The sequence below is a fragment of the Macaca thibetana genome, chromosome 7, assembly GCF_024542745.1.
Source record: "Macaca thibetana thibetana isolate TM-01 chromosome 7, ASM2454274v1, whole genome shotgun sequence".
Lineage (NCBI taxonomy): Eukaryota > Metazoa > Chordata > Mammalia > Primates > Cercopithecidae > Macaca > Macaca thibetana.
Genome location: NC_065584.1, coordinates 116380661 through 116394794, shown reverse-complemented (window position 1 = coordinate 116394794; position 14134 = coordinate 116380661). Strand labels below are relative to the sequence as shown.

The 14134-nt window shown below is 44.2% G+C and overlaps 2 protein-coding genes across 3 annotated transcripts in view; both read right to left on the bottom strand.

The window, feature by feature from the left end:
* The window catches only part of ENTREP2 (endosomal transmembrane epsin interactor 2), a 449210-nt gene that overhangs the window by 133842 nt on the left and 301234 nt on the right, over nucleotides 1–14134 (bottom strand). The window lies entirely within an intron of this gene.
* Nucleotides 695–2408, bottom strand: NSMCE3 (NSE3 homolog, SMC5-SMC6 complex component). Its single transcript, XM_050800121.1, has one exon. It carries the CDS (start codon nucleotides 2393–2395, stop codon nucleotides 1352–1354), a length of 1044 nt encoding a protein of 347 aa, XP_050656078.1. The 5' UTR covers nucleotides 2396–2408; the 3' UTR covers nucleotides 695–1351.

The following is a 14134-nucleotide window of genomic DNA, read 5'->3' as shown; positions in this document are numbered from 1 at the left end:
ACAGCTTAAAACCTACCACCATATCACCATGCTGACAAGTTAGCATGAGCCGTAATTCAAATTCAGTTTGCCAGACAGCCCCAAGACCCACACCCTTTTCCCTATACCTAACTCCCTATGAGGTTGATCTTATGTCCTGCTCTTACTGTTCTATGTGGGCTATACTCACCATACACTTTATACTTATTTCCCCATACAATAGAGTCAGACTAGTGGAATATACCTTTTGAACCAGTAATTGCTCTCCTAGGAATCATTTGGAAAACAAGATAAAGAAAAGTTGTATTTAAAAAGTGGCAGCTCCAGACCGAGAATAAAAAATAAAAACATTAAAGAATAACAAGCAAATTCCTCCACATCAGGGACTAAACCCATTTTACAGGTCAAGAAACATCTGCATACAAACTAAGGAACCTACGTAAATTCCTATACTAGTGATGGTGGGGCCAGGATCTGAACCCAGGCAGTCTGATTCCCAAGCAGGCATGGTTAATGGTTACGCTATTGTTTTATAAGCCTTTTTGGTATCCACAGTAGAAATATATTTTACCTCATGATCCTGTACACACACACACAAAAGTAAAACAACTTCTACAAAACAACATTGACCTCAATATGTAGCAAAAACTTTAAGACGCTGATTTCGTCATGAAATTGTCTCATGGCCCACGATTTAAAACACACACAATGCTTCAGTGCTTCAAAAATACAGTATTTATTGTAATAACTAGAGTAGCATGTAAAAAAAAAACTAAGTGGAACTGCATGTTTAGCAACACAGCTGAGTAATTATGAATATAAACAATTGCTATTTGGAGAAAATACACCACGTTCATTGCTTGGAACCATGAATAATACTTACATATGTAGGAAATATAGAAAAAATAAAATAGGTTAAGGTAATAAGGATATAGGCAATTACGTTTTTATTTTTAATTTTATAAAGACTTTTATTTTTCCTTACAAACTGGGATGCTTAAGAGACCCGATAATAGCTACTTTTTTATTTTCTTGGCACCAAAGCAACTTACTTATGTGTTCCTTCTGGCATATCTGTTTCAGATCATAGTCAAGTTTTCCAATTCGTTTTACTAAGCTAGGAAAATTTTTTATACCAAAAAAAGTAAAATCAAAGCAAAACAAATGCTCCTTTGTTTATAGATGAAAATCTGGAACCAAATAACACAACATTAAAAGAACAAAACTTTGCAAACACATCCTAAAGCTACACACATTGAAACGCTACAGAAATACGCTTCCTGGGTTCATTCTCCCTTCCCCCGCTCCTCTGCACTGTGCCTTTGGGTCTCAGACCCTTGTCCCGGGGGTCCCTCTGAATCCACCTCAGATTTCAAGAGGATGGGGCTGAGCCACTGGGCTGAGGTCTGGCCCTGTTCTCCTCATCTGCCAACGCCTCACAGTACTGCGCTGGCCAGTCCTTGGGGTCTTGATTATGGACTTTGGCCACAAACTTAAGAACTTTCATCTTGCTGGTTTCCAGGTTGGTTCGCGGGCCCCACTGGAACTCGTAGTCCACGGGGTCGGTGTGGGGTATCCGCCGGTATTCCAGGTAACGTTGTCGCACAAAGTCCTCGGTAATGAGTTTCTTTGGATCTCCGAAAATGAAATGCTTCTTGGTGGGGTAGACCCCTAAGCGCCGCAGAAAGTCCCAGACTTCAGTCTCCTTGACGGTGTTGCCCTTCATAAAGATGAGCCCCAGGACGATCATCAGGAGGCCCGTAGTGGGCGTGCCTTGGTCACCCCTCACCTCGGCATCCTCCTCCACCGGCTCCAGGGTGTTGATGAGGATGTAAGTGTTGCTCTTGGGTTCAAGTTCCACCAGCTTATAACCGAAGACGTACTGGAGGCGCTCGGCGGCCCGTTTGAGGAGGTCGGGGAAGATGTCCTTGTAGTCCCCGATGACGTGCTTCAGTATGTCGGCCCGCTTGATCGGAATCTTCTTCTGGTCCTTAATCAGTAAGAACTGCACCAGCTCGGACACTTTCAGCTCCTGCTGCTTCTGGGTCCTGGGGCCCACGGCGGGGGAGGCCTGGGACCGGCGGGCGACCTGCGACCCCTGCGAGCCGCCCGGCCCCCGGGAAGTGCTCGGGGCCTCCTCTGCGAAGTCGTCTCTGCGGGCCCGGGCGTGTTCGCCCGCCCGCGAGGCCCCGGAGTTTCCGCCACGGCTCCAGTCGCTGTCCCTCTCGGCCTGGCCGCCAGAGCGACCCCGGTTCCTCGGTTTTTGCAACATGTCACCGGCGACGCGTACCGGTGCACACTCCGGCAAGCAAGCAGCCGCGGCTGGGATCGTGGGTCGGCGACCCGCTAAGGCCGCTGCCTGGGCGGGGCCCCAGAAGGGGCGCGCAGTGTCGGCTGAGACTGCGTGCCGCGTCATGAAGCCTGCGCCTTGCGTCACGGCGGCTGGGCGGTGCGCCTGCGCGGCTGCGGGGCTGAGGGTACCAAAAGCATCCGAGATTTCTGTGCAGCCCTGCAGGTCTGGTCGGTGAATTTCAGTATAGCGAAGTGTTGTTCTTACTAAACCATGCAAGCAGAGAACGAGAACCGAAACTCCTAAACAAGTGTGTCGCTAAATTCAGGACCAGACAGGCTCAGGCAAGTTTTACAGACGGTATTATGAGTTTCTAATTCTAAATCGGGAGCATTTGTAAATGAAAAGATCTCACAGGATGAATGTGTGAGAAAGAAAAAAAAAAGGTGAAGAGGAAGGTACGACCGTGGAAGTAAAAGCATTTATTTCTACACAACATGTAGAAGGATATAAAAAACCCAGAGGGCTCTTAGTTTTCGTCCCTCCGCTCAATTTTATACCCTCCAACCCACTGTCCCCAGTTACTTTCTCTAATGCCCCGTGGAGTTTGTTAAAAACAAAAGTCTGCTGCAGGCTTTCCGCGCAAGCAGGACTTCGGTTTCACTATTTCCGTATGTGTATTCTCTGCATTAAACTCCTTTAGCTAGACAACTATGAGAAAACCCCACAAAACTTGTCAATATTAAGTAAATGTTTTAGCTTGGTCAAATGAGTTTATCCTTTGGAAAACAACTGCCTTCGGCTCACAGCCACAATTTTAGCAGAAATGCGTAAGAGGAATGCTGCAAACGTGCACTCTCAAGAGATTACCACTTAATTTTGGGCATCACTGATCAAGAATTGCAATAATGTGGATCTCTTAAATTTCTTAATTCATAATATATTAGCTTTGAGAAAGAAAAGAGAACACAGGGGTATTTATCCCTCATCTATGATGTGTGCAGTCTATGTATATTTTAATTGTGCAACTCAAGTAGCCAAAATGAGTCATTTCATTAACTCAAACCATCAGCAATCTGCTGCCATTACTTCTATAGATCTTAGCAAATTTGTTTCTTCTCTATTTATTGACTTGCAAAGAAGAAACTGAATTTCCCTGTGTCTTTTTAAAGCTACCCAGAAAGTAGATAAACTCTTCAAAGAACCAAATCGAGTTCCTCTTTAATGCAAATATATTCAAAGGAAAGCAATTTAGAACACATTATCTGAATAATAGCATCAAACACAACCTTATTAAAATTTTGTTAAATGTTAGTAGCATAACACATTTGTTTGTAATTCAGTAGGAAAATGCAATCTGATAATGGCACTGGAACTGCTACAGTAAATGTAAAATCATATTCCATGAACTAATGCAAGTATGCTAAAATCTGATACGCAGTGAGTAATAACTTACTGTTCCACACAAGATACAACTATATCCTCAGGCATCAAGCTTAATGACAAAGGCCTACTACGAAAAACAAATATATTATCAAGGTATTCATTTTTTTACAATGAGAAAATTCATCTGCTTCAGTTTCCTTGCAAATTAAAATTTGGACTTCGGTTCATAAAAGCTTCCTGCCATCTAGAATTCTGCAAAAGGTCCCTACCACAGGATGCGGATGGTCTACCTTGAGTCAAAAAAGTTCGGTGACCAAGATATAAGGGGAAAGTGGAAAATTAAATAAAAGCTATTGTCAACAATTGGGCTGGTTTTTCAATGCTGTTTCTTGCTAAGGTATTCACTTACGTCACCAAGCAGTCCACCAATCAGGCTACCCCCATGACTGTGAAAATCAGCAGTGTCCTCTAGCAGCACTCTTACCTAGACAGCAGACTGTCATTACTCAAAATAGAGGAGAAGAGATGCCAGTTTGTAAGTCTGAAAACATCCCTCTACGCTCTGTCCAGAGGAATGCAGGTGAGAAAATGCACACATAAAATAAGAGTATTAGAATTAGTATTAGTATTAGTATTAGCGTTAGTATTAGAATGAAGTTTAGGCCCTGCATGGAGAAGTCCCACATTCTTCTGCATGGAGAAGAAGACCCACATTCCACCTTGGATTAATACTGGAAGCTATGGATGTTTGGGGAGAAACTGGTGAAAACAATACTAACATTAGTAACAATAATATAAACGACAACAGTCAATGATTATATAGTAGTTGCTGCTTCATCTCCATGTCTGCAGTTTCACTTTCTTTGGTTTCAGTTACCTGCAGTCAACAGTCTGAAAATATTAAGATATTTTCAGAGAGAAATCACAATATAACTTATTACACTATATTATATTTTTTCTACTTTATTGTTAGTGTCAACTGAAGGATGATGAGGTTCATAAATTTGGAAAGAGCTTTATTTCTCATAGAAGGTTGCAGTCTGCAGGGTGGCCATTCCAATAGCCTGGGAAGCAAAACCTCATGCTAGAAGCCAGAAACAGACATGTCAACGGAGGGGCAAAGGGAGCACGAATCTATGCAGAGTGGGGTGGCCAAGTATACATATTTAATAAGCTATAGGAGGAGTCATGAATATTTACGCAAGGAGAAACGTGCACATGCGCAACTGCACTGCATGCCTCTCCATGGGACCCATATTCCAAAACTGGCAGTGTTAGCATGATCCAGGGTAGGAGTTTTCGGACCCTCTGATATCAGAAGGTGAAGCAGAGGACATAAAAACCCTGACTGCATGTCTTCCATAGACTGGCCCTAACTACTCCATGGTTGGTAGTCTTTTACCAGGAAGAACTGCTGGGCAGTTGTGCCAAAACTCCAAAAGGGAGGGGCAGCATCAGGTGGCTGGTTGATACCAGCGGTGGAGTCTTGAAGGGCTGATTTCTGTTTAGCGCTTAGGGAAGAAAGCCGAATGGCATTTAGAGCGGGAGAGGGTTTCCAAGGTTATTCTGGGGTCCCCTTGGTCAAGAAGGGGTCTGTTCAGTCAGCTGGAGGGCTTAAGGTTTCATTTTTGTTTCTCATTAATTATTGTTAATCTCTACTGTGACTAATTTATAAATGAAACCTTTTTTTTTTTTTTTTTGAGATGGAGTCGCACTCTTATGCCACTGCACTGGAGTGCAGTGTCACGATCTTGGCTCAGTGCAACCTCCGCTTCCCACATTCAAGAGATCCTCCCATCTCAGCCTCCTGAGTAGCTAGGATTACAGGTGTGTACCACCATGCCTAGCTAATTTTTTTGTATTTTTAATAGAGATGGGGTCTCACCATTTTAGCCAGGCTGGTCTCGAACTCCTGACCTCAAGTGATCTATCCCTCAGCCTCCCAAAGTGCTAGGATTACAGGCGTGAGCCACCGCTCCTGGCCTAAATTAAATTTTATCATAGGTTCATGTAACGATTAATGTTGAGTGTCAACTTGATTGGATTGAAGGAAGCAAAGTATTATTCCTGGGTGTGTCTGTGAGGGTGTTGTCAAAGGAGATTAACATTTGAGTCAGTGGACTGGGAGAGGCAGACCCACCCTCAATCTGGGTGGGCACCATCTAATCAGCTGCCAGCGCGGCTAGAATAAAGCAGGCAGAAGAACGTGGAAGGACTTGACCTGCTGAGTCTTCTGGTCTTCATCTTTCTCCCATGCTGGATGCCTCCTGCCCTTGAACATCAGACTCCAAGTTCTTTGGCTTTTGGATTCTTGGACTTACACTAGTGGTTTGCCAGGGGCTCAAGGGTCTTCAGCCACAGACTGAAGGCTGCACTGTTGGACTCCCTATTTTTGAGGTTTTGGGACTCGGACTGGCTTCCTTGCTCCTCAGCTTGCAGACAGCCTATTGTTGGGGCTTCACCCTGTGATCATGTGAGTCAATACTCCTTAATAAACTCCCCTTTATATATATATCTATCCTATTAATTCTGTCCCTCTAGAGAACCCTGCCTAATACAGTATGTATCTATGTATAGGGGAAAACATTGTGTACTTAGGGTACACAATGTACCTAATTGTGTGTCCACGATTTCAGGCATCCACTGAGGGTCTTGCAACACATCCTCCACAGATAAGGGGGGACTACTAGACAAAGTGAACGGTGGGTCAGACCTTATTCCAGGTAGTTTACAGGTATGACTTCATTTAATCCCCACAACAAACCTATGAGGCATGTGCATTTATTATGTTTCTCTTCTCACAAACGGGCACAGGAGAAAATTGTTAAGTTTTGAGGGTCTACAGCAAGTAAGTGGTAGGTCTGGGATCTGAACACAGCCAATCTGCCTCCAGAGACTGAGCTTTTAACTGTATACTGATTCACAGCAAACAAAAAAGCCCTTGAAAAAGTAAGGGCTTTTGGATCAGATGAACTAACATTAGAAACCTGTATGATACTGGCAGAGCTACTGACACACCTCCACGCTTCAGTCTCCAAGTCAGCAAAATGAGGCCTAATCCTGGCATCAAGATTAAGAGAGATAGATTTACCCAGTACCTAGCACAGGGCCTGGCAGGGTAGTTGGATAACAGTCTCCTTCTTTCCAGGGATTTCTGTTAAGGAAAATAGTTGAGGACTACACAAAGTTGTATATACTGCAGGGGAGACAAAACCTTCCCTCCACCCTTGAAGGGACATGTCCTGTAAAACTTAAATGAAATTTGAATGCTTTTCTCCTGTTAATCTATTTTACGTCCATTTAAGTCTCAGGTCCAGCTGGGACCCTTCGAGGGTGGGGGGTGGAGCGCTCGTTAGGGAAATGAAGACCCAAAGAAGTGGCAAAACCTAAATGCTTTTACATTTGGTTGAACAAAGAGAGGTAACTGTGGGAAAAGTAAATTATGTGGGGAGGATAAAGGGAGATAATTATTTTAACAAAGTTGTTTGTACAGAATTCACTTGGCTTTGACTCCGCATTGAGTAATGTTTCTTTCCTCTTGGTACAGTAAAGCTATTTTTCACATGAGAGTTTTTATCTCCTGTTTTCAGGAAGAAAAGAGGGAATTCAAATGGCCTTCTTGCATCTGCTGTTTTTCAAGTGCCTTTAGCTCAAAGTAATCCTTATGCCAAAGTGGCATATTCTGGGCATATTCTGCCATCTTTCAGTAGAACGATGAGAAAGATGTTCACTGCAGCAAAACACATGTACACAAAAATCAAAAGGGCTGAAAAGAAATACATCTATCAAGGTGCTATTAAAGTTAATTTGCTTTTAAAAATCAAAATCAACCCTGATTTTCTTGCTTGGGAGATGAATGAAAAATATATTTTCAATGAAGTGTCACTTCAAAGTGACACTATGCCATAGCAGCTATGCACATTCACATGTTCAATAAATTCAGTGTGATTTGAATATGGCATTTGTGACTTTCTGTTCAGGCAGTGAAGTCACAAAGACAAGTGGTTAAAAAAGAAAAACATTTTCAAACACTTTATGTTAATGACCTTCATGCTTTTATTACTAGACCCAAAAGAAAAAATCAAAATTCTTTGAGGCAAAAGCTAAGCTAGCTAAGATTTCAAGTGCAAAGGACAAGGAAATGCCTACTACAAATTGCTCTTTAGATGTTTAGAGTAATTAAATGTTTTGTCTTTTCGATAGCAAATGCCTGCCAAGAAACTCTAATCATCTTTATTATCTACTAGATTCTCCTCTTCATTCATGGTATTTCTCGTGAATCAGAAAAACGCTTTAATTTTTCTGACAGCAACACAGTGCTAAAAGCAGGTGAGGACTTTTTAAGAAGAAAGGCAATGATCAAAGCATGCAGCCACCACATATGAGCTGTTCTCTGCCTTTTCCAGTGGAAGAAAGTGGGCCAATGTGCAGCATGTGAGCAAGGGAGCTGGGAGGCAAATACTATTTTGGTGGGTAGACAGCAGGAAAAGCGATCCAGACATCTTAATGGTTGCAATAAAGTCCCTTGTGTCCACACATTTACAACAGTTATATATATTCATTCTTAGCAAAGATCCCGCCTGCTTAGATCACATGGTAGACTACCTAATAACACTTTGTCCCTCGTAAATGAGTATTTTAATGAAGCAGCAACAGAGTTTTCCTTGGCTGGTGGAAGCGAGTGGAGAGGCGGGCCTTCATAAGATAGTGCTTTCCAAGCATTGCAGCCATTTGCCCAGAAGCCTGGTCTTAGACTCTCTTTTCAAGAAATGTGTCTTCCAGATATCCAGGGCCCTTTACTTAGGAAAATCATTAGGGCCTACTAAGTTATAAAATTACAAACATCCACGGTCTTGATAGTGGTCACTAAGATTCTCTTGTTTGCTTGGTTTCTAACCCCTCTGTTCTGTATCCTTTCCCTGTAGGAACAGCCTCTTCCCACCTTTAAGAGACCTTAGTATAGGGCTCTGCCTTCCTTTCCTGAGTGCACAGGATTCAGGCCAGACACAGTGACTGGTTCAGAAGTTCAGTCAGCATCCTTCCAGGATATTCAGATAGATATTCTCGCTCCTCTGAGCTAACAAGCTGAGGGGTGATGTAAGCCTAGCCACCTGGGCCCTTGCTTCTGAAAAACCTGCCTCAGGGCGAAGCCAACTCAAAAGAGATCTAGGACATGGGGAAACAATCTTCATGCTGCCATTTGAATCCCTGGATGCTGAGTTCAAGATCAGACTCCTGGAGATAATGAATTACTAGAGCATCTCCTTTTGCTTCATCTGCTTTGAGTTGGTTCCTGTCACTTGAAAGTGAACAAGGTCTGGCTGAATCAGTAGCCAATCCTATTATTCAGGGGAAAAGAGGGTAGTAAGAAATGACACTTTGGAGCTAGGGAAGGTTAATAATGAGGAGTTTTGAATATAATGAGAGGTGAATTGAAAACAATGTGACATTTTTGTTATGTTTCTTCCCAGTGTTCTGTGGTTGGGGAATGAGCTCATCGTTTGAATTGGTGGCAACAGGGGTAAGGGAGAGACAAATTATGAAGAGCTGTGCTTTTCCATATGGAAAGTATATATGGGCCAGGCACAGTGGCTCACGCCTGTAATCCTAGTACTTTGGGAGGCCGGGGCGGGCGGATCACTTGAGGTCAGGAGTTTCAGACGAGCCTGGCCAACATGACAGAACCCCATCTCTACTAAAATTACAAAAATTAGCCAGGCCTGGTGGCGGGTGCCTGTAGTCCCAGCGACTCGGGAGGCTGAGGCAGGAGTCGCTTGAACCCGAGAGGTGGAGCGTGCAGTGAGCCAAGATTGTGTCACTGCACTCCAGCCTGGGCGACAGAGCGAGACTCCGTCTCGAAGAAAAAAAAAAGTACAAATGAGCTAATCTGGTGATTTATCTTTACAGAAAGGAGTTTTACACAACTTGGAATATAAATCAAAGCAGCAGTCCCCAACCTTTTTGGTATTAGGGACCCGTTTTGTGGAAGACAGTTTTTCCATGGAAGGTGCGGAGGTGGGGGGATGGTTTCAGGATCCCTGCCTGTGCAGCTCACAGTAGGGCTCATGGCCCTATGAAAATCTAATGCTGCCACTTATCTAACAGGAGGTGGAGCTCGGGCAGTAATGCTCACTCGCCTGCCACTCACCTCCTGCTGTATGGCCAGGTTCCTAACAGGCCACGGACTGGTGCTGGTCCACAGCCCGGGGTTTGGGGACCCCTGCCTTAAAGCATCTGCTACTCTAAAGTGTCTGTGTTCTCCATATTTAATCCAAAGCACTTGACCACTTGCTATACCACGCAAGATGCCAGAAACCTCATTCTTCCAGACTACACTTTAGCCTAAAGTAGAGATATATGCACAGGAAAGAGCTATGTCCACAAGCAGAGCTGACAAAGCCAATATCCAGACAGGGGCAATGCAGATGAGTTATGAGAAAACCGAACACATTGAAATGGAAAAAAAATAACATTAGAGAAAAAATAAACATATTCAAGGCAGACAAGAAAGACCCCATGTATGCATACCTGGTGGTCTTGAGGGAGATAACAACCATAAAGAGAGAAAGAGATGACTGTAGGAGTCCTGGGGAGACGGGTTGCCACAGGCCCCGCCTCTCTGATCCCACCCCCGCCACCGCAGCTCCCTCCCTTAGACTAATAACCACAGCAAGCATGCTTTCAGGGCTCTGGGTTCTCCAAGATCTGCGGAAGAGAGATCTAGCACAGGGTTCCTCCCTCCCCGAGACACAAGTGAGAGCTTAGCAACTTCATGCGGAGAAGAGGGCTTGCCCCTTCCCAAGGCCTGGGAAAAGCAAGGACTGTGTGGTACCTGTGGGGTCTGTGCTGGCAGAAGCCTGTGTCTCCCTTCTGAGAGAGTCCACAGCTGTCCCCTTTCTGAGAATAATCCTCCGAGACCCTGTTCCAGGCTGTCGTTCTTCAGGAGAGCCTCACAGGCAGGCCAAGTGCTGCCAGGCCTCAAGGTTGGGAGAGCCAGCAGTTTGCCTCCTGTGAGGCCCGGGCTGCAAGAGGCCCTTCGTAGTACTTCAACAGGCATGTAGACAGTGCGCCCTCTGATGCACCGTGGCCAGAAAAGCAACACCTGCTGGGCCTCCTGCTACTTGCCAGCCTCATACTTTTCCAGTGACTCCCAACAGCATGACCCACAGAGGAAAGGGAGAAGCCCCAACCCTATTCTGTTTATCCCACTGGATATCCCTGGCCTCTTTTCTGCAAATCGGTTGACCACAGATGTATGAATTTATTTCTCAATTCTAATCTACTGCTCTACGTGTGCACTGGTTTCCCGGGGCTGCCGAAGCGGAACGCCACAGCCTGGGGGCTTAAACAACCAAGTGGTTCCTCACAGTTCTGGAGGCTCCAAGTCCGAGACCGAGGAGTCGGCATGGTTGGTTCCTCCTGAGGCTTCTCTCCTCGGCCTGCGGATGACCACACACTCATGGTGTTCTCAGCTGACCCTTCTCTGTGCATGCACATCCCTGGTGTCTCTTCCTCCTTTTGTTGACTATAAGGACACCCGTCCTATTGGATCAGGGCCCCACTGTAAAGGCCTCATTTTAACTTAATCCACTTCAAGAACTTATTTCCACACACAGTTTGTAAGTCTCAGGTTGAGTCTTGCGAATTCTGGGGGAGACACCGCAGCCCATCACATATGTCGATGTGTGCCACTGCTACACTGCCTGGTTACTACACAGTGTTAGTAAGTTTTGAAATTAGAAGGTGTAAGTCGTCCAATTCTGTTATTTTTCAGGATTATTATGGCTATTCTGGGTCCCTTCCATCTCCATAGGAATTTTAGAATCACCTTGTCAATTCCTGCTAAAAATTTAGTTGGAATTTTTTTTTTTTTTTTTTTTTTTTTTTTTTGAGATGGAGCCTCGCTGTGTCACCAGGCTGGAGTGTAGTGGGACGATCTCGCCTCACTGCAACCTCCACCTCCCAAGTTCAAGCGATTCTCCTGCCTCAGCCTCCTGAACAGCTGGGACTACAGGCGCGTGCCACCACGCTCAGCTAATTTTTGTGTTTTTAGTAGAGACGGGGTTTCACCATGTTGGCCAGGATGGTCTCGATCTCTTGACCTCATGATCCGCCCACTTCGGCCTCCTGAAGTGCTGGGATTACAGGCATGAGCCACCGTGCCTGGCCTCAGTTGGGATTTTCATAGGGCTTGTTTTGAGTCTGTAGATCAATTTGGGTAGCACTGACATCTTAAAATTAAGTCTACCAATCCATATACATGGGATGCTAGTTAATGTGGACACGTGAATTTATTACTCCTCCAAAAAACTATTTTTACAAACTTTATATCAACATGAGAAATGATGTTGTATCTTTCTACCTGGAGGGAGCAAGGAAGTCAGGTGGTGTGTCCTTTGTACATGGGCAACCCAATTTCTTATCTAGACTTTCTTTTGCTCGCCTGGAAAAAAAAAAAAGATATTGCAGAAATGTGATAATTGCTTTCCTTAGTATGAAAAACTGTTAAAATGAGTAAAGCCTGTGCTGAGCTAGAATTCTCACATTTCTGTTTTGGTGTATCTGCATTTCACAGTAAAAACCCTGAGTTATGTATATATGTGATCCTGAAGTACCCATGATTAAAAACAAATATTTCAATCTACCATGTTCAGTTCTATTAGATCATTAAAAAACCTATCTCTACTCGAATTCTCTGAAAACTTGTAAATCATGCTCAGCAGAGTGACAACTCCACTGGGAGAGGCTGACCAACTCATTTGTTACGAAGTCCCTGGCCCCCTGAGAGGGGGGCCCCCAGAAACCTAATGTGAAAGGAAACTTCCATTTTCTCCCCAGCTGCTTTCCTTGAGTTTGCATGATATGCTTTGACTGCTATGTGGAGCTGTCAAAAGCCTCGAACAGAGAAAATAAGGAAGAATGGCATTCCAGGAAATAAACAAGCTTAATCTCAGCTGGACAGAAGGAGGTACAAAGGCGGCCTGGGGAAGGAAGAGGCAGGATATGGGGAAGACAGAATGGACTCTGTAACCTCAGGAAAAAATAGCAACCTTATAAATACAAAGACGTTCCCTGGCAGACACATGTCAGCACGTGCATTATAAAAGACAAACCAGCCAACGACCCCCAGGCAAGTGAGAATCACATTCATCAGGAAGGAAGACAGCAGAAGGATCCTGCTGCCTGGTGATGTCTCAGCTGGCCTGGCTGCAGCTTTGCCTCCAGCAGCCAGGGAACCCCCATAGGAAGGACAACCCAAAATGCATGAAAGGTTTTCTGATGGTTTGCTGCCCCTTGAGGTTGGCAACACCATCCCTTCATCTGCATGGATAAACCTGGGCACCCTTTCTGAGAAGCAGTACTTTTTTTTTTTTTTTTGAGACACAGTCTCACTCTGTCTCACAGGCTAGAGTGCATTGGTGCAATCTTGGTTCGCTGCAAGCTCCGCCTCCTGGGTTCATGCCATTCTCCTGCCTCAGCCTCCCAAGTAGCTGGGACTACAGGCACCCACCACCATGCCTGGCTAATTTTTTGTATTTTTTAGTAGAGATGGTGCTTCACCATGTTAGCCAGGATGGTCTCAATCTTCTGACCTCATGATCTGCCCGCCTCGGCCTCCCAAAATGCTGAGATTACAGGTGTGAGCCACTGTGCCCAGCCTTTTTTTAAAAGACTTTATTAATCCCACATGTTTGAGACAGGTGGTTGGGAAACCAAATATTAATGAATTAACTGCTTCCTAGGATTCAACCAGTCATTAAAAATGTACCCGTGAAATTTTCTTGAGCTGTTCAATTGTTTATCATTATCCAAGAGGTTCGTACTCTCATGCATTTATTTTCCTTTCATATTTACCTCTAAGCAAATTACCTAATTCAACATGGTTATTCTGGATATTTAAAAGCTGTTCATTGGGAAATTTCACACAGCAATGTGAATACACCTGTTATGCTTAATCCTTTGTACTGAGGTGTGATTATTAGATGTAATTTATAGAAATTCTGCTGAACTCATTGTAATTTATTATCCATTTACAGTTTTACTTGATTAGTCTTACTCAAGGATGATATTTTCTAAATGTATAAATAAATAATGCAGCCTATTAAAATGGAGGTTAAATAATAATAAGCAACGGGTTTACAAGTGGACAATGTGACCCAGCTCTGGCCAATGAGGTGCAAGGGATATTTTGGGGGGCATCTGAGAAATGTTTACTTGCTCTTAAGAAGAAGTTATAGGAAAAAAAGAAGGAAAACTTTCCTGTTCTACTGGACCCCCATACCAGGCATCTACATGTACTGCCTCAAGCAGGGGCAACTGTCTCATGACTGAGTAGAGCTAAGCCACCAAATCAACACATTGAAACTGGCAGAGGGGAAAGCCGGAAAGATTCTAGGTCCTTGACTTTGCAAGGCTGCTGAACCAGCTAACCCTGCGGCAGCCCCACTCTGGACTTGCCATTTGACGTAATAACTTCCT